This window comes from Ranitomeya variabilis, chromosome 2 (assembly GCF_051348905.1).
Source record: "Ranitomeya variabilis isolate aRanVar5 chromosome 2, aRanVar5.hap1, whole genome shotgun sequence".
Classification (NCBI taxonomy): domain Eukaryota; kingdom Metazoa; phylum Chordata; class Amphibia; order Anura; family Dendrobatidae; genus Ranitomeya; species Ranitomeya variabilis.
This window is the reverse complement of record NC_135233.1, coordinates 180,342,737-180,363,801: the sequence shown is the minus strand read 5'-3', so window position 1 is coordinate 180,363,801 and position 21,065 is coordinate 180,342,737. Positions and strand designations below refer to the sequence as shown.

General features: G+C 44.5%; 1 protein-coding gene across 8 annotated transcripts in view; it reads right to left on the bottom strand.

The window, feature by feature from the left end:
- Window positions 1-21,065, bottom strand: part of AHCTF1 (AT-hook containing transcription factor 1) — a 215,027-nt gene that overhangs the window by 126,921 nt on the left and 67,041 nt on the right. For all 8 annotated transcript variants that reach the window (XR_013221111.1, XM_077283248.1, XM_077283249.1 and 5 more), the window contains 4 exons: window positions 3,082-3,210; window positions 2,915-3,005; window positions 2,739-2,828; window positions 172-312 (listed from right to left, as the gene is read on the bottom strand). Coding sequence is in view for 7 of the 8 variants with exons in the window: in XM_077283248.1 (XP_077139363.1) it covers window positions 172-312; window positions 2,739-2,828; window positions 2,915-3,005; window positions 3,082-3,210 (451 nt within the window). In the remaining variant the exon portion in view is untranslated. The remainder of the gene's footprint in view (window positions 1-171; window positions 313-2,738; window positions 2,829-2,914; window positions 3,006-3,081; window positions 3,211-21,065) is intronic.

Sequence of the window (21,065 nt, the reverse complement as noted above, 5' to 3'; positions counted from 1 at the left end):
AAAAAAAAAATACAAAAAAAAACCAAAAACAAAAAAAAACACACTGGAGTGGTGCTTTAATGATAGGCACGGTTAAAATTCAAGCATGTTTATATTTTAATTATCATCGTTCAAGTTGTTAGGGAAAAAATAAAAACAAAACACAGATGCGTTAGGTAGGACTTTGTGTACCTTGCTTTGTGAGCTCTTTGGCCTCTTTCCTAAAACAGTTCAAGACCGCTGTAAGGTTACTGAGGCGAAGCTGGCAGTGTTGTAGAGACTGCAGTGTCTGAGAATCAATGAAATTGCAGGAACCATCAAAAAGTGGTGTACCTGCAGGAAAGAACACGTTATCTGATTATTTGCCATATGAATGTTTACCATAAAAAAATATGCAAATTGCCTTTTCAGAGAGGAAGTGGACTAGAACTCTATAGCGCCACTTGTTAAATCCTACAAGTCAGTATCGACCCTTTAAGGAGTCTTGCAATGTGACCTTGAATAGAAGCTAAATAAGAATCTCAATTTGCCAACACGGTGCTTCAGGGTGTTGTTTTTATCTGAAGTCACATTGCAAGGCTTGTTAAAGAGTCGATAATGACTTGTTGGATCACTGCTTCCAATAGGTGGCGCTGTAAAGTTCTAGTCCTTTTCCACTCTGAAGAGGCAAATTGCCTCCTTACATTGGCATGCCAGGGCCAGCATGCCACTCTCCACAAAGGAGAACGTTACCCCTTATACCATAAAAGAACTATTCCAGTTCTGCATTACAATCACACATGGGGTTATTTTAATACAGTAGAGATATCACAGCTTTGCTACAACAAGCCCTTGTCTATGATCACTACATGACCAGAACAGATTTTCATATTATGTATGTAAAACAAGTGTAAATGAAGGTTCCCATTCGGTGACTATAGATACAACATTATTATTTATGTATTTATTTTTTAAAGGTTACATTCCCACAATGGAATTTTGGTGTGTTTTTTGATATTCAGAATTTCTGCACCATTTCTCCACCCATTTTGTAAAATAGGTTACTTGCGATTTTTCAAAAATAAACAGTGAAAAAAAAAACTCAACAAACACTCATTGTGGGAACATAGACTAAAAGAAATGCAAGGCTATACTGATCCCTAAGTTTTTAAAGCATTTTAAATAAAGTTTTGGGAGGCACTGTTAGGGTATGTGTCCACGTTCAGGATTGCATCAGGATTTGGTCAGGATTTTACATCAGTATTTGTAAGCCAAAACCAGGAGTGGGTGATAAATGCAGAAGTGGTGCATATGTATTATACTCTTCCTCTATTTGTTCCACTCCTGGTTTTGGCTTACAAATACTGATGTTAAATCCTGACCAAATCCTGATGCAATCCTGAACGTGGACACATACCCTTACACCCCCTGAAAATATCTGTTTAATTTATAAATGAATGTGTCTGTTCTTTTGTTGGGGTAATGAAACCGGCTAGCTGTTTACACATTTCATGAGAAATGTCAAATGAAAAAGGCAAATAAAGTTTCCTCAAAACAAATTATCCAACAGTGATTTTTTTTTTTTAAAGGCATGGATAGGTTTACAATAATAAACGGAGACATACTAATTTTCCAGCACTCTGCTCACAAAGTCACAGGACCGCACTGCATCCTGCGATTGATTGCAGAGGCCAGGTAACTAGAAGAGCACGTCAATGATTGTGACTCCGATGAGTCTCTTTTTAGTCACCTGAGCACTGCAGAATATCAAGTTGTAGCAAACCTGTGACTCCAGAATGTAGCCAGTACTGCTTCCAGAGCTGGCAACAAACCACCAGAGCTGGGTGCAATGGCAAGATCGCCTCCATTTTTTTTTTTTTTTTTAAAGCCATTATGGCCTGAAAAATAAAATACATATTTTACTGTTGGACAACCCCTTCATGATCCTGCGATTATACATTTTTGCGCTTTTGTTTTTACCTCCACTTCTCCGAAAGAAACAACTTTTTTAATTTCTGTAAATAGGGTATAGCGGTATGAGGGTTTGGTTTTTACTGAACGAGTTGTACTGGAAAACGGGGAAAAAATTGTAAATACGATGAAATTGCAAAAAAGTGCAATTCCACAATTTTATTTATTAATTTTTTTTTTTTTACATTTATTTACCATGTTCACTATATGGTAAAACTGACCTGGCAATATGAACCCTCAGGTCAGTACAAGTATGCAGCTATCAAACGTATGTTTTGTTTTTTTTTCTATTTACGGTAAGTGGTGAAAAAAAATATCCGATATTTCTAAGAAAAAAAAGTTTAAAAAAAATGTGATTGCCTCTTACTGACATGCTCCAGCATCTATTGCAGAAATGACGATCTCCAATAAATGCTAGTCAGCGTTCGCATAATATTCACAATGACAAGCCCGGGGTCAGCAGCAGACCCCCAGCTGTCATGACAACTTATTGGAGCACCGCAATCACGTGACAGGTGGGATGAATGACGCGCGTGCGGCTGGCATGTGTTAAATACTGCCGTCCGTAATTGACAGCGGGACTTAACAGGTTAACAGTCATGGGCGGAGCACCTCTGCACACATCAAAGGCAGGGACACCACCTTTGACGTAATTAATTACGTTAATTAATTAATATTTGTTAATGGATAACAAGTATTTAATAAAACATACATTTTACAAGAACTGACATAACTCCTTTAATTGTTGAAACTGAAAGCCATTTTCTCATGTACTTTATGCTTACAAAAAACAAAATATAAAAACTTACAAGTTCTGTCAAAATTGGATTTCGTAAGGACCACTTTATCCCACGTCCATTCAAGCACAAAGCGAAGGTTTGGAGAAGACCTGGGTTGCTCTTAAAAGTGAATTACACAGGTCAGAATTAGGTAAGAAAAGTCAAAACAGCATATTTTACACAAATATAAATGTGCATACATTTACCTTCTTCAATCCATTGCTTGATACAACGGGTTAGAAGACTGATGGAGCTAGTTTCAATGGCAGCGGATAACACAGCTTGTAGCTGTTCTTCCTAAGTATTAAATAAAAGCTGTAAAGACAGAAATTTCTAGGAAGCAAATTATAACATGGCAGTAAAGGGTTCTTACATGAGTGAGGCTGGAAGGCTGAACATCAGCAAGTCTTGGAGAGAGGAGACCAGCTACTAAGCACCTATTATAACCATCCGGAATTTCTTCATTCAAAGATGATCCCGTATTCTTTAAGTAGTGCAGAGTCTTAAAACAAATAATGCAGTATGAGAGCTACAACACTAGGACAACCAAGATTGTAACTAAGAATGCCTAGAGTTCACCATCACTTTATATTGCAAACTAATTTACAGAGGGTACAGAAAGTATTCAGACCCCTTTAAATATTTCACTGTTTCATTGCAGCCATTTGGTAAATTCAAAAAAGTTCATTTTTTCACATTAATGTACAATCTGCACCCCATCTTGACTGAAAAGAAAAAACAAAACAGAAATGTTGACATTTTTGGAAATTTAATAAAAAAGAAAAACTGAAATATCACATGGTCATAAGTATTCAGAAACTTTGCTCAGACACTCATTTAAGTCACATGCTGTCCATTTCCTTGTGATCCTCCTTGAGATGGTTTTACTCCTTCATTGGAGTCCAGCTGTGTTTAACTAGACTGATAGGACTTGATTTGGAAAGGCACACACCTGTCTATATAAGACATCACAGCTCACAGTGCATGTAAGACCAAATGAGAATCATGAGGTCAAAGGAACTGGCCAAGAAGCTCAGAGAATTGTGGCAAGGCACAGATCTGGCCATGGTTACAAAAGAATTTCTGCAGTACTCAAGGTTCCTAAGAGCACAGTGGCCTCCATAATCCTTAAATGGAACCTGGCCGTCCAGCCAAACTGAACAATCATGGGAGAAGAGCCACGATGAGAGAGGTAAAGAACCCCAAGATCACTGTGGTTGAGCTCCAGAGATGGAGTAGGGAGAAAGTTCCACAAAGTCAACTATCACTGCAGCCCTCCACCAGTCGGGCCTTTATGGCAGAGTGGCCCGACAGAAGCCCCTCAGGGGTCATTCCATATCAAGTGATCCAAATATGAATTTTTTTTTACCTTACGTCTTAAAGATTTTTTTTATTTTTTGTTTTTATGAAGTACAACTTTAGTTAATTACAAATTAAAAGTTTAGAATTTTTTTCTTCAGTTAATTTTTTACAGATTTTTAAAGTTTTGAAAAAGCATGGATTTTGACCTGGTATGGCTTTACATTTTTTATCATATCTCGGGCTAGAATTAAGATATAGAGGTGGGAGAGGCATCATTGTTCTCAGAACGGTACCGGCTTTCATTTGATATGTCACAAGACTATGTTTCTTTATATTTTGTTTTGGAGAAATCAAATTAAAAATTTTGATGCGCAATTCTGAAAAAAACGTATGTTTTAAAATTGTGAAAACATGCATGTGTGTTACTTGTGTCCTTGTTTATATTTGTACAGGGATTCAACTTGGGATCTATCACATTTGTATTTTTTTTTAAGCCTTGAATCATCTGATTTTATGTTTGTGTGAGTTTCTTCCTTTTTTCTTTTCAAATTACAAGTTATTGCATTCAACATTTATATGTAACAATAAAGAAACACAAAAAACAAATACCGAAGTGCCAGAACAAATACATCTTAATCATCATAACACAACTTGGTCAGCATTTTCAACCTGAATTCATTGAACAAGCCAAAAGATAAAAGGTGATCACATCCTCAAGTGTGGTTTTCTAAATACAGTCTCGTCCTAATTATGTTAAAAACAAGATTAAAAGAACCAATATTTCTACCACCTATTTATACATGGAACAATTTTTTTTCTACTATATCACTAACCATGTCATTTCTGGAGTGTTTAAGAAGAATAGTACAGTAGTTAAATCCTCGTACTATAAAATATGAACTAATCAAACAAATAATAGTAGGTTTTTACACAGGCCTGTTATCATCAATGTGTCCCTTCTAGTGGGTGAAATGTCATCTTGCCCATAAGCGCTCACTAGCAATGGCCGTTTCCTTTTGTGTCAGAGTATGTGCGGCCTGTCATGGTGCTCGGCTCCACCTGAGTTATATCTGATTTTTGTTCACTTTTACAATGTCTGGTTTTCTTGGATACACAAAGGACGGCGCTGGACCAGAAGGTGCAAAAAAGTCCTTTCTACGTCTTCATTTTCACAATCTTTGGAGAGTCCAGTAGCCGCCAGCGCTGATCATATTCACAGGTCACATAGCCAGTTGTGTCATCCATTGCCGATCTTGTGCCGCCTTCTACCACTTCATGGACGTCACTGTCTTTATTTCCACTACATGGGATGACAGTCCGGTATTGCTGAGTCCGTGTGATGGGTTCTGCTTCCTGTAACCGAGGTTTTCACAAACTCTCCTCCTCCTCCCCGTAGTCCTGGTTTGTACAATACATGGACTGGATGGTAAGAATATTTTTCTCCCTCCATTTGAGGAGTTGCCTGGGTGATAAGATTTGGTGTGAATATGGCCTCTGGAGACCCGAGCTGCTGCCCGTCATCTGCTCTGCAGTCACTGTCCACCCCTGGTCATCCTCAGCCCTAACAAAGCTTCTCCTCTGACCTCTCCTGCTTCTAAGTGGAAACATAATAAAATAATACAGTAATATCTAGCAATCATGGATTATTTGGTAAATCTAGACCCCACACTGTTAGGCCATGTGCACACTTTGCGGTGTGCTCTGCGGGTTTATCCCGCAGCGGAATTAATAAATCTGCAGGGCAAAACCGTTGCGGTTATCCCTGCAGATTTAACGCGGTTTGTTCCGCGGTTTCCGCTGCAGGATTACTCCTGTACTATTGATGCTGCATATGCAGCAATATGCAGCATCAATAGTAATGATAAAAATAATAAAAATTAGTTATACTCACCCTCTGACGTCGCGATCTCCTCGGCGCTGCACTCGGCGGTCCGATTCCAAAGCTGCTGTGCCGAGAAGGACCTTTGTGACGTCACGGTCATGTGACCGCGGCGTCATCACGGTCATGTGACCGCGACGTCACCGCAGGTCCTGATCGCACAGCAAACCGAAGACTGGACGGCCGCGGGCAGCGCCGAGAGGTGAGTATAACATTTTTTATTTTAATTCTTTTTTTTTTTTTTTTTTTACACTATTTATGCTTCCCAGGGCCTGGAGGAGAGTCTCCTCTCCTCCACCCCGGGTAGCAACCGCGCATTATCCGCTTACTTCCCGCAAAGTGGGCACAGCCCCATGCGGGAAGTAAGCGGTTCAATGCATTTCTATGGGTGCAGAATCGCAGCGATTCTGCACAAAGAAGTGACATGCTGCGGGTTTTAAACCGCTGCGTTTCTGCACGGTTTTTCCCGCAGCATGTGCACTGCGGTTTGCGGTTTCCATAGGGTTTACATGTTAATGTAAACGCAATGGAAACTGCTGCGGACCCGCAGCATCAAAATCGCCGCGGATCCGCGGTAAAAACCGCAAAGTGTGAACATGGCCTTAGACCACAAGCTGAGCAGATCTGAAATCAAGATTTTTGAACTGACACTAAGGACGGCCTCACACTAGCGAGTTATACGGACGTATGAGCGCATAAACTACGTCCGTAAAATACACATTGCACACGGCCCAATGATTCTCTATGGCCCAGCTCCTATCTGCCGTATATTACGCATCCGTAATATACAGTCTTGTACAGCCGTAGAAAATCGCAGCATGCTGCGTTTGTCACCGTATTGCACAGAAAAAATCTCCAATGAAAGTCTATGGGGGCGAGAAAAATACGGATTACACACGGACCAGCAGTGTGACTTGCGAGAAATACGCAGCGGTGTTAGTGAAAAGCCGGTAATTCAATTGCCGGCTTTTCATTTCTCCTTCACAAACCCGACATATGAGACATGGTTTACATACAGTAAACCATCTCATATCCCCTTTTTTTTGGCATATTCCACACTACTAATGTTAGTAGTGTGTATGTGCAAAATTTGGGCACTGTAGCTGCTAAAATAAATGGTTAAATGGCGGAAAAAATTGGCGTGGGCTCCCACGCAATTTTCTCCGCCAGAGTGGTAAAGCCAGTGACTGAGGGCAGATATTAATAGCCTAGAGAGGGTCCATGGTTATTGGCCCCCCTGGCTACAAACATCTGCCCCCAGCCACCCCAGAAAAGGCACATCTGGAAGATGCGCCTATTCTGGCACTTGGCCTCCCTCTTCCCACTCCCGTGTAGCGGTGGGATATGGGGTAATGAAGGGTTAATGTCACCTTGCTATTGTATTGTATTGCTGGATGTCCTCATATGAACTCGAGCGTGGGAACTTTTCCAAGGCTCCAGTTCATGAGGACATCCAGCAGAGGGCGCATCACCGCAAATCAAGGTAAGTACAGATCATCCTGCTTTCCTTTCAGTACCCGGGGTTTACAGGGGGAGGCACTCTGTTCTTGACCCGGTAAGCATCCGAAATTGCAGTTCCTATCCAGATAACAATCGTAGCCTTGGAGACTGGAAGGCCTCTTCGCGCACCATCTGGAATGACGAATAGAGAGTCCGTCTTCCTAAAGGGGGCAGTCCTTGCCAGATAGATCCTCACCGCCCTGACCAGGTCTAACCTGTTCAGTGAACGCTCCAGAGAATAAGTCGGAGCATGACAAAAAGGAAGGGTGGACAATATCCTCATTCAGGTGAAAGGTGGACATCACCTTTGGAAGGAAGGAAGGCAAAGGCCGCAAAACCACCTTATTCTGGTGAAGAACCAAGAAGGGGGGGGGGGGGGGAGGCTGGAATGAGCCGCCAACTCCGATACGCGCCTAATGGAGGTGATGGCGACAAGAAACGCGACCTTCCTGGACAGAACGGACAGGGAAACCTCTCAGAGGTTCAAAGGGAGAACTCCTCAGGGTCTCGAGAACAAGATTGAGGTACCAGGGGTCCACAGGAGTCCGGAATGGGGAAGCAGCATGCGCTACTCCTTTAAGAAAGCCTTCCGCTCAGGTCAGAACCTAAGGTCTTCTGGAAAAGAATGGAAAGGGCTGATACCTGACCCTTTAGCAAGGGCAAGGCCAGCGTCAAGTCCTGCCTGGAGAAATGCCAAAATTGAAGGGAGAGAAAATGACCGGTGGAATGTCAATAGACTCACACCAGCAGAAATAGGCTTTCCAGGTCAGATAACACTGCGCAACAAATTTCAGGGACGTTCTTGCCCCCTGAGAAAATTTTCTTGTATCTTATAGATTTTGATATGCTGAACACGAATATGTGCTCCAAAAGTAACACTTTTTATACGTTTGGCATGCTTCAATAGCCTCCATAGGAGGCTAGAAGCTGCCATAGCGTGATCGCCTCTGCTACATAGAGGTGAGGCTCAGATCACCTCTATGCAGCAGAATTACAGGCTTGCTATGAGCACCGACCACAGGCTGGCGCTCATAGCAATCTGCCATCAACAACCATAGAGGTCTCGAGGAGACCTCTGGTTGTGATGGCAACACAGCGATGACCCCCGATCAAATGACGGGGGTCATCGCTGCGTGTATTTCCAGACCCACAACCGGAAGTGAATTTAAATGCCCGCTGTCTGAGATTAACAGCGGCATTTGACTACTTAACCCCCGAGGGTGGTTTGCACGTTAATGACCAGGCCAATTTTTACAATTCTGACCACTGTCCCTTTAGGAGGTTATAACTCTGGAACGCTTCAACGGATCTTGGCGATTCTGACATTGTTTTCTCGTGAGATATTGTATTTCATGTTAGTGGTAAAATTTCTTCGATATAACTTGCGTTTGTGAAAAACGGAAATTTGGCGAAAATTTTGAAAATTTCGCAATTTTTCAACTTTGAATTTTTATGCCCTTAAATCACAGAGATAGGTCACGCAAAATACTTAATAAGCAACATTTCCCACATGTCTACTTTACATCAGCACAATTTTGGAACCAAAATTTTTTTTTGTTAGGGAGTTATAAGGGTTAAAAGTTGACCAGAAATTTCTCATTTTACAACACCATTTTTTTTTTTAGGGACCATTGAAACCCCCCACAAGTGACACCATTTTGTAAAGTAGGGTCTTAAGGAACTTATCTAGATGTGTGGTGAGCACTTTGACCCAACAAGTGTTTCACTACAGTTTAGAACGCAGAGCCGTGAAAATAAATTTTTTTTTTTTTTTTTCCACAAAAGTTTTTTTAGCCCCCAGTTTTGTATTTTCCACAAAAATGATTTTTAGCTCCCCAAATTTTTATTTTACCAAGGATAACAAGAGAACTTGGACATCAAAAGTTGTTGTCCAATTTGTCCCGAGTACGCTGATACCCCATATGTTGGGGTAAACCCCTGTTTGGGCGCACGGGAGAGCTCGGAAGGGAAGGAGCACTTTTTTCAACGCAGAATTGGCTGGAATGGAGATCGGACGCCATGTCGCGTTTGGAGCGCCCCTGATGTGCCTGAACATTGGAAACTCCCAATTCTACCTGAAACCCTAATCCAAACACACCCCTAACCCTAATCCCAACGGTACCCCTAACCACACCCCTAACCCTGACACCCCCCTAATTCAAATCCCAACCCTAATCCCAACCGTAGCCCCAACCCTAACCCTAACTTTAGCCCCAACCCTAACCCTAACTTTAGCCCCAACCCTAACCCTAACTTTAGCCCCAACCCTAACTTTAGCCCCAACCCTAACCCTAACTTTAGCCCCAACCCTAACCCTAACTTTAGCCCCAACCCTAACCCTAACTTTAGCCCCAACCCTAACTTTAGCCCCAACCCTAACTTTAGCCCCAACCCTAACTTTAGCCCCAACCCTAACTTTAGCCCCAACCCTAACTTTAGCCCCAACCCTAACTTTAGCCCCAACCCTAACTTTAGCCCCAACCCTAACTTTAGCCCCAACCCTAACTTTAGCCCCAACCCTAACTTTAGCCCCAACCCTAACTTTAGCCCCAACCCTAACTTTAGCCCCAACCCTAACTTTAGCCCCAACCCTAACTTTAGCCCCAACCCTAACTTTAGCCCCAACCCTAACTTTAGCCCCAACCCTAACTTTAGCCCCAACCCTAACTTTAGCCCCAACCCTAACTTTAGCCCCAACCCTAACTTTAGCCCCAACCCTAACTTTAGCCCCAACCCTAACTTTAGCCCCAACCCTAACTTTAGCCCCAACCCTAACTTTAGCCCCAACCCTAACTTTAGCCCCAACCCTAACTTTAGCCCCAACCCTAACTTTAGCCCCAACCCTAACTTTAGCCCCAACCCTAACTTTAGCCCCAACCCTAACTTTAGCCCCAACCCTAACTTTAGCCCCAACCCTAACTTTAGCCCCAACCCTAACTTTAGCCCCAACCCTAACTTTAGCCCCAACCCTAACTTTAGCCCCAACCCTAACTTTAGCCCCAACCCTAACTTTAGCCCCAACCCTAACTTTAGCCCCAACCCTAACTTTAGCCCCAACCCTAACTTTAGCCCCAACCCTAACTTTAGCCCCAACCCTAACTTTAGCCCCAACCCTAACTTTAGCCCCAACCCTAACTTTAGCCCCAACCCTAACTTTAGCCCCAACCCTAACTTTAGCCCCAACCCTAACCCTAGCCCCAACCCTAACCCTAACTTTAGCTCCAACCCTAACCCTAGCCCTAACCCTAGCCCTAATAAAAATAAAAAATAAAATGTAATTTTATTATTTTTCCCTAACTAAGGGGGTGATGAAGGGGGGTTTGATTTACTTTTATAGCGTTTTTTTATATTGGATTTTTATGATTGGCAGCTGTCACACACTAAAAGACGCTTTTTAAAAAAGTTGTTGCGTCTCCACATTTTGAGACCTATAATTTTTCCATATTTTGGTCCACAGAGTCATGTGAGGTCTTGTTTTTTGCAGGACGAGTTGACGTTTTTATTGGTAACATTTTCGGACACGTGACAGTTTTTGATCACTTTTTATTCCGATTTTTGTGAGGAAGAATGACCAAAAACCAGCTATTCATGAATTTCTTTTCGGGGAGGCGTTTATACCGTTCCACGTTTGGTAAAATTGATAAAGCAGATTTATTCTTCGGGTCAGTACGATTACAGCGATACCTCATTTATATCATTTTTTTATGTTTTGGCACTTTTATACGATAAAAGCTATTTTATAGAAAAAATAATTATTTTGGCATCGCTTTATTTTGAGGACTATAACTTTATTTTCTTGCTTATGATGCTGTATGGTGGCTCGTTTTTTGCGGGACAAGATGACGTTTTCAGCGGTACCATGGTTATTTATATCCGTCTTTTTGATCGCGTGTTATTCCACTTTTTGTTTGGCGGTATGACAATAAAGCGTTGTTTTTTGGCTCGTTTTTTTTTTTTTTTTTTCCTTACGGTGTTCACCGAAGGGGTTAACTAGTGGGACAGTTTTATACGTTTGGTCGTACTGTTTTTTTGTTTTTTTTAGATAAAGAAATGTATTTATGGGAATAATATATATTTTTTTTCTTTATTTAGGAATCTTTTTTTTTATTTTATTTTTTTAACACATGTGGAAATTTTTTTTTTTTTTTTTACTTTTTTTACTTTGTCCCGGGGGCGGGGGGACATCACAGATCGCCGATCTGACAGTTTGCACAGCACTCTGGCGATCTGACATACAGCAGTGCAGGCTTACCAGAGCCTGGTCTGCACCCGGAAGTTCTCCCTGCAGGACCCGGATGCAGCCCCGCGGCCATTTTGGATCCGGGGACTGCAGGGAGGAGACGCTTGGTACAAGGTGAGTACATCACCTTGTACCGATCATCTCAGGGAAGCACGCAGGGAGCCCCCTCCCTGCGCGATGCTTCCCTGTACCGCCGGTACACTGCGATCATGTTTGATCGCAGTGTGCCGGGGGTTAATGTGCCGGGGGCGGTCCGTGACCGCTCCTGGCACATAGTGCCGGATGTCAGCTGCGATAGTCAGCTGACACCCGGCCGCGCTCCCCCCGTGAGCGCGGACGATCGCATATGACGTACTACCCCGTCACTGGGAATTAAGTCCCAGCTCACCTTGACGGGATAGTACGTCATATGGGATTAAGGGGTTAATAGGCACGGGCGGATCGCGATTCTGCCCGCGCCTATTGCGGGCACATGTCAGCTGTTAAAAACAGCTGACATGTCGAGGCTTTGAGGTGGGCTCACCGCCGGAGCCCACCTCAAAGCATTGGATACTGCCAGCAAATTTACAATTCCGTCAGCTGTCAGTAAGGGGTTAATAAACAGTTTACAGTCTACATTATGAAGTTTAAGACACTACATACATGTGCTTCGATGTCAGCAACAAAAGCAATTGTTCAAACGTGTTTTGTAAACGAAAACGAAACAAGCCCTCACACGGCCATATTGCCGGAAAAATAAAAAAGTTATGGCTCTGGAAAGCGGAGCGAAAAAATGAAACCGCTCCAGTCATGAAGGGGTTAAAAACCTCACGTGACAGACCTTTGGAGCACATATTCATGTTCAGCATATCAAAATCTATAAGATGCAATAACATTTTCTCAGGGGACAAGAACTTCCCTGAAATCTGTTGCGCAGAGTAATCCGTGTTTTTAGAAATATAACAGATTATAATAATGTTTCTTATCATTTCTCAAAAACTTTAGTGATCGCAAAAATCTGAAGTCATTTCTGAAATTAGCATGAAAAAAAAAATCTATCTGGAACACTCAAAATTGTCAAAGGGACAAAACCTTTGTAACACAATGTAATAGACCCTGGAAGATGCCAGCTTCCTGGCCTTGATCATGGTGTGAATCACCAAATCAGAAAATCTGGACACTCTCAGAACAGAACAGCGATTTTAACAGCCACTCAAATTGAGCGACCGAGAATTCTGGAGGCAAATCGGTCCTTGGGACAGAAGATCCGGCCTGTCTGGGAGCCTCCAGGGGGCGTCCACGAGAAGATTGACTACCTCTGCGACCCAAGACCTTCTGGGCCAATCCGATGCGATCAGAATGACGGGCACCCCCCTCCGCCTTGATCATCTTCAACAGCCTAGGAAGAAGGGGAAGGGGAGGAAACATAGGGAAGCACGAACTGCGACCAGGGAGTGGCCAGAGAATCGGCACCTAACGCAAGAGGATCGCAGGACCTGGAAACGAACCATGTAACCTACCTGTTCAGCCGGGACGCCATGAGGTCCATGTTTGGAGATCCCCATCGAAGGCAAATCTGATGGAAGACTCCTGATGAAGGAACCACTCTCCTGCCGCGAGACTCTCGCGACTCAGAAAATCGGCGGCCCAGTTGTCCACGCCGGGAATATGCACTGCGGATATCATAGGAACAGTCGCCTCTGCCCAGAGGAAGATCTTGGATACCTCAGCCAACGCCAAGAAATTCAGAGTCCCTCCCTGGTGATTGACATATGACACCGCCGTGGCATTGTCCGTCTGAACTCCCTGAGAAGCCTTTCCCAGTGACGGATGGACAGAAGAATGGCCCTTATCTCGAGGATGTAGATTGGCAGAGATGATTCCTCTGCCGACCAACGTCCCTGGACAGATGGCGAAATACGACACCCAAATTGAGAGACAGTTTGACTCGGGAAGAGAGACGAATCGGACAATCCAGGGAGAGGACAGACCTGTCCCTCTATGAAAGGATGGCCTGCTGAAGTGGTCTTGAGTGGAATTGGGCGAATGGGATCGCCTCCGGTGCTGCCACCATCCTCTTTAAAGACCTTCATAGCTGAGCAGAAGGAAGGAAACCGAGGGCCCTGTAGAGAGAGAACTCCCTGCTGGAGGATAGCTCTCTTCTCTTTGGGAAGGAAAACCCTTGTCTGACAGGTGTTGAACAGCATGCCTAGAAAAATCAGGCGCTGAGTCGGAACAAGGCAGGACTTTTTCCTGTTGACAAGCCACCCGAAATGGGACAGGGTATCGAGAACGATGGCCACACTTTCCTGGACCTGAGAAAAAGACGGAGCCTTTATGAGGATATCATTAAGATGAGGCAAGAGCACTAAACTTTTGATCCTCAAAATGGCCATCAACGCTGCCATGATTTTTGTGAAAACCCTGGGAGCGGTTGCGAGTCTGAATGGCAGGGCAACAAACTGGAAATGGTAGTGCTGTACCACAAAACGCAGGTATCTGATACCCTGGGAAAATAGGGACATGAAGATAAGCGTCTTTGATGTCTACGGAGCACAGGAATTCCTGCGCTTCCATGGAAGCAGTTACTGAACGAAGGGATTCCATCCTGAAATGCCACAGGCGGACCCTTTTGTTCAGTAACTTGAGATCCAGGAGGGCCAAACCGCACCGTCTTTTTTCGGCACCAAAAACAGGTTTGAATAGAAACCTGTGAAACGTTCCCGGTCTGGGATGGGAACGATTACCCCCGAACTGAAAAGGGAGGTGATTTACACAAAGAAACCCGTAACCAGAGAAGGATCTCTTGGTGGACAGGATTCAAAGAATCGATCTCGGGGGTTGCAAAGCGAACTCTATTTTGTATTCTGAGGATACAACCTCCCTGACCTCCCCCGTCCTCCAGTGAGGAGAGCCAAACGTCTCTGGGAAAAAATAAATAAAGGAGACAACCACCCAGCCTGGGAGATACACTGGGATCACGATACGAGTCAAGCCGAGGAAGATCTGCCTTGTCCAGGCCTGAGCGATCTACCTTGGGAGTAACAGGAATGCCTGAAAGGGGTGGGTTTAAAGGAAACTTTCTTCCTAACCTGGCAAGCCTGCAGCCTCTGCTGGTGCGAAACCTCCTCAGTCGTCGCAAAACTGAACGGGACGAAAGGCGAGGTTTGTGCTGGAGGAGAAAGGAACTCAAGCTCCCGGTGGCGCCCTTAATAATTTGGTCCAACATGGAGCCGAACAGACGTGACCCCTGGAAAGGCAGGCTGGTAAGGGACTTTTTTGACGACAAGTCTGCCTGCCAGGCTTAAGCCAAATAGTCCATCAGATAGCGACGATATTGCTGGACGTCTGAGCTGAACAAGACGCGGCATCCATGGAGGCAGATACCAAGTACCTCCCTGCATGAGAAATCTGATCGGCGAGATCAGCCAGATCCTCCGGTCGAGCTCCAGCAAGAATGCCCTGACAGTTGCTTGGCCCATCTGGCTATGGATTTAAAGACCTAACCAGAAGCAAAAGCCGGACATAATGCACAAGCGGCCGCTACGAAGGCTGATTTTGCAAAGCATTCTATAAATTCTGTCCTTGGCATCCTTGAGGGATGCTCCATTAGTAAGGGGGAGGACCGTGTTGGTGGACAGTCTGGAAACTGGCGAGTCCATGGCTGGAGAAGCTGTCCAGTTGGCGGAGAGCTCGGGAGAAAAGGGATACAGGACGCTGAGGTACTTCCTACTTTGAAAGAGTCTGGTTGGGTTCTCTCTTTCCCTGGCAAATACCTCCTCAAATTATTTATGAGAAGACCTTGGAAGGTGGTTTAGACAGTCTAAATGAAACCGCCTGATCTGTGGGTTCCGTAGAGGTGTCCTTGATGCTTGGTCTGGTTGACCGCAACAATGAGGCTCTGGACTATATCCCTCACGTTGGAGGTTTGTTCCGAATCCAGGAACGAATCATCCTGTTTGTGCGTCAGAAAACAGCTCACCTGAATCGGGAGAGGAGGATCAGGAAGAGGCAGACCGCCAGAAAAGACCAGGGGGCGAGATGGAGTGGGAGGACATAGAACAGCGCTCCTGTCTGGATCTCTTGTGGTCTGTGTTGGAGGGCCCAGACGGTGATTCCTGTAACGCACTAGCAACTACGGAAGTCTTAAGGGGCAACATTTCAAGTACGGAAATAGGGTCTGGGACATCTTGGTGAGGTCTGCCACAGTCTGACAGAGAGGAAGCCCACCCTGGAATAGGGGCCTCGCTCTCATGTAGGACAGAAGACGACTCCTGGACGGAGGGCACAGTGGGGTTGCTGCAGTCCTGACAGAGGGGAGAGGACTGACTTTAGGGAAGCTTGTATTTGCACGAAGAGCAGGCAAAGAGGAGGAAGAAGAGGAGGTGGGAGGACGAGAGCACTCTCCCTTAGAATTAGGCGTGATGAGCAGACCCACTAACTGATGCCAGAAAGGTTAAGGGACAGAGAGATGCAGAGTAGAGTGTCAGACTGCAGAGCAGCTACTCATAGTACGTGCAGTCGTTCTGTATTCAGCTTCCAGGCTGTTGTGCTAGGAAGAGGAGGTTCCGCAGGAAGAGGGCACTATCCAGATCCACAACACAGAAAAATGGTGGCCGCAAGAGGGTGCCCAGGTTCAGGAGGGGAAAAAAGCGCACGCTGAAAGGCCTGCTCTAAAGCCGGAAGAGGGAGGAGGAGCCAAGCGCCAGGTCCAGGAGCAGCAAAATGGCACCTGCTCCATACAGAGAGATGAAGCCGAGGGGAGCAGAGCTAAGCGCCGGCAGGAAAAAAGCCCACCCGAAGAGCAGGAATGAGAGGGACGGAGCCAGCACTGCAGCTAGGCCCGAGTGAAGCCGGGACCTAGATTGCAGTTGGTGACCACCGAAGCATGGGGGAGCAGCGCGGAGGGATCTAAAAACATCGCAAAAGAATGCGTGGAGCCCCCAATACCCCCAAAACTAAAGGAGAAAGGCCCATAATGCCCAACTCTGCAGCTAGGCCCGGGAGACGACGGGACCTAGATTACATCTGATGACCGCCGGAGCACAGGGGAGCAGCGCGAGTCCTAAAACGCTGCAAAGGCAACCTGAATTAAGGGGTTCCCCTGCGGCCTCTGCTGGACGCGGCATCCACGTCACTTAAAATAGAGGAAAAACATTTTTATTTTCTTTGATCTTCTTTCTTCTTCGATCTTCTCTTCTTTGATCTTCTTCGCCGCACCTGGAGCGAGAGTGAGAAAGTACTTCCCCATCCAAGAAAGATCGGACGTCCAATAATCCTGCGTTGCGGGACATCCGCATCTCCTCAAACTGACAGGCTCTGGTGGGCATGTGGGTGAGAGACGGAGGCAGGACCGACGATCGGATCACCTAAACACGCTTCTGTGTTAGGGGCTGGGGTCTTGCCGAGTAGACATATGAGGATACGGGATGGCAGTACACGCCGTACTCATAGCCTCTTTGTGGGAGTACGGCAGTGACTGTTCACGCTGTATCCCTCAGTGGTACCTGAAAATAAACAGCGCACACTGAAGTAGATATGGGTCTAAAAAAAGACCCGTGTCCACCTCCTACTGACACGAAGCTAAAACTGATTAACCTAGTGCCAGCCGGTAGGGTGTATACTGCAGAGGAGGAGCTAGCTTTTTATTTGCATAATGTCAGTCTCCTAGTGGCAGCAGAGCATATACCCATGGTTCCCGTGTCCCCCAACGAAGCGATAGAGAAAATTACTATATTTCTGGGGGTTTTTCAGTCAAAATGGGGTGTAGAGTGTACATTAATGAGGAAAAAAATGAACTTTTTTAATTTACCAAATGGCTGCAATGAAACAGTGAAACACCATCACAAATCTCACTTTTGTCAGGGACAAGAGTGTGGAGATCAGACTGAAAGAATCCTTTGTGTCTTTCTCCTGTTACATCTGGCTTATTGCAAGAAACTAGAGCAAAGTTGACATTTCCTTTTATGGAACTAATCACGGGTGCATTTCTTCTTGTAATTGTAACCTCTTACCTAAATACCAGAAGCCGTGCCTTATCTCTGGTATAGACTGTTTTTGTAAGTGATAGTGAAATATGAGTGCTTGTACGCATGTCTGTAAATGTCTAAACTTTTTGCTATATAAAAAGGAGGGGTGAGCGCCCAGTGAGTCAGAGGCGAGCTCCTGGGCTACTCCTGTATATGATCACACAACCTCTGTGCTGCGTGTCATTACTTGGATCTCTGCATCCTGGAAGCCAGGGACGGAAAAGGACTCAACATTTCTTGGCCGCCCGAACAGGGACCCGAGGCGAGAGTATTTGCTCGAGATTTACCTGCGGATACGGACAACGGAGATCTGGGATAATGGACGGCAAATGAACTAAAAAACCTGGCCAGGTAAGAGACATTATTAGTTCTCTTTTATCTGCCCTGTATTATCCGAAAGATCTCTATGAGCCGTGTCACGCTGGGTTAGTCTAGTAGTGAGTAGATACCTATAGAACTCGGGTTACCATATTGTATAGATTTATGAGTCTAGTCCCTGGCAGTGTGTGAGCAGTGTGAAGGTTGTGACATGTTGTGAAAGAAGAATAGAAGTACGTAGAACAATAAGCCACGATTGTTAGAACAAGGTTATTGGTGAAGTCAGCCTAACTGGGTCATGTGGTTGTGTCCTTTTGGGGAGACCTCTGCCCATGCTTGACTCTCCTATAGAACTTGTTTCTACATTCCCTGGATAAGGTGTGATAGAATGAGCCCAGGACGCGGTTTCATGAGCCTGGGACAAGTATGCTAACTGACACAGAAAGTTTTGTGATCTGTATGGTGTTGCTGGGTCTGTTTGTGTGCATAATAGCACTTAAGTACGTCCTGCATATTAGAAGAAACGGAGCAGACGAGCCTTTCAATATTTTAGCTCCTTAGGAGAGAAGGCAATGAGACGCCACCAACAGAGGAAGTGGTTGTCCAAACGTCACCTAGGGTAGTCATAGCTAATATTGAAAAGAAAAATGGGAAATAAACAGACCAAAACTGTCTTAGGACAAGTGGAAGCAGCAGATATCATACAGGAAAGATGTGGAAAGACAGTCAGAAGGCAGATTAGAAGGGTAAGAGAAAAATTGGGAATTTCAGAAGCACTTATGTTCAGTACAGAATGGGAAAGACTGAGTAAAGAACGAGGTGGAATTATCAAAGACAATGGGTGGGAAGAAATCATACACTGTATGATAGAGGTCTCAAAAACAGCTAAAGAGGAGAATTGGAAGTATGATCCAGACACTTCCAAATGGATCATGGGGAAGGGAAAAAGTTGTGACATAATCCCGCCACCTTACCTAGATCCAAAAGCCCAATCATTTGTACCATCTGGAAGAGCAGAAGGAGGAAAACAATTTCCAGCCTTGTATCCCAATCTTGGTGGGGTAGGAGGATGGGAATGTTCACACTGTGGACAACAAAATCCAGATTGGAGAAATGATTGCCTAGCCTGTGGTACACCTAGATATGGCACTGTACTTGCCCCTGTTAGGGTAGTACCAAGACCCTTTAGGGAACCTGGTGAAGGAGGAGTAATGAACACCAGATATCATCAGACCAGACAATACTTTCCTTGGTCCCCTGCTGAGGGTATGTCACTCTTGCATAATGCACCGGATCCCACTCAATACCCCATAAGGTTTGCGCAGTATATACAACAAATCATGCAGACTCATGCTGGGGTCTGGGCGGACGGGGAAGAATTATGTAGAATGAAAATGTCCCCCGGACTTTTTCAGGAATTATTGACACACCTACAGCCCAATAGACCAGTGGCAGAAGGGGGTGCCTTACAGACAGAAGCATCAGGTACCCAGTTCACAGAGGCATTAATAATTTTCATGAGAGGAAAACAGAGGGAAAGGGGGTCTACAGGTGTGATTATGCAGAAATTTGGGCAAAGTATTGAAGAATATAGTCAAGAACTAGAAAATAGCTTTAGGGATGAAGGATTGGATTTGACTGATGCTTCAGTAAGGAGACTTTTTACAAAACAATTAATAGAGGGGCTAGATCCGAAAATCAGAGAAAAATTTAAATCCTCTACTCCAGATTGGAGAACGATTGAACAACCAAATATTGTGAAACAACGATGTTTAGGAATAGCCATGGATATGAGAGAGAATCGTAAGCCTGTTAGAATAGCACAAGCTAATACAGGAGGAAGAGTGAGACACAATTTTCCTTGCCACTACTGTAAAAAGCCAGGTCATTTCCAAAGAGAGTGCATTAAGAAGTTGGCAGATATAAAGTCAGGCAAATTTGTTCCCAGAAATAACCCTCCCCAAACGGACAACCAGCAGAAATCTACCATCATAGATGGTCCCATACCAGATTCAGATTGACTCGATGTGTTACAAACTTCCCTACCAGCTAGAAGACCTATGATACAGGTGAATGTGGGGGGGAGAGAGATTCCATTTTTGATAGATACAGGTGCAACTTCCTCAATTTTGAATCAAGATTTTCTTCCGAATCCGGAAGATATTTCAGAACAAACAACTTTTGCTGAGGGTTATGATGGGGTAATTCGAACACTGCCATATACTGTGCCCCTAGAGGTCTCGTTAGGACCTAAATGTTTTGCATCCAGATTTTTGTATGCCAGAGGTGCCCCAACATGTCTGTTAGGAACTGATGTACTAAAGAAATTAGAAGCTAACATCAATTTTAGGGAAGATGGTACAGTTATGCTGACTATCCCTGATGATGCAGAAACATTAGAACAATATGTCAGAATTCAGGCTTTTGAGGATTATACTGAAGAAAAAGAGTACACCACAGATCTAGACCTCTCAACGGTCCCAGAAACACTGTGGGCACAGGGTGACACTGATGTGGGATTATTGCATATCTCTCCTGTAAAATTATCTGTGCAACCAGGAACTGTTCTCCCACAGCTCAGACAATACCCTGTGAGTGCCCAGCAGGAATTAGCAATTACAAAACAAATAGAGGGTTACAGAGAAAAAGGAGTTTTAGTGGAAATCCAATCACCTGCTAATACCCCTCTGTATCCAGTCAAGAAGAGAACTCTTGATAAGGGTTCTATGCCCAAATATCGTATGGTACATGATCTAAGAGAAATAAACAAAGTTCTAGATCCAATCACCCCAGTTGTACCCAATCCTCATACGTTACTATCACAGATACCAGCCAGTTCTCAAGTGTTTACTGTAATAGATCTTTCAAATGCATTTTTCTCGGTTCCTTTACACCAAGATAGTTGGCATTTGTTTGCATTTACATTTAAGGGCAAACAGTTGGCGTGGACACGCCTTCCACAGGGAATGATACACTCCCCTACTCTTTATTCAAATGCCCTACAAACAGTTCTTCAAAGGTTTGAACCTGAATCACAGGTAGTAATTTTGCAGTATGTGGATGACCTACTACTTTGCTGCCCAGATCTAGAAACTGCAGAAAGGTCCACT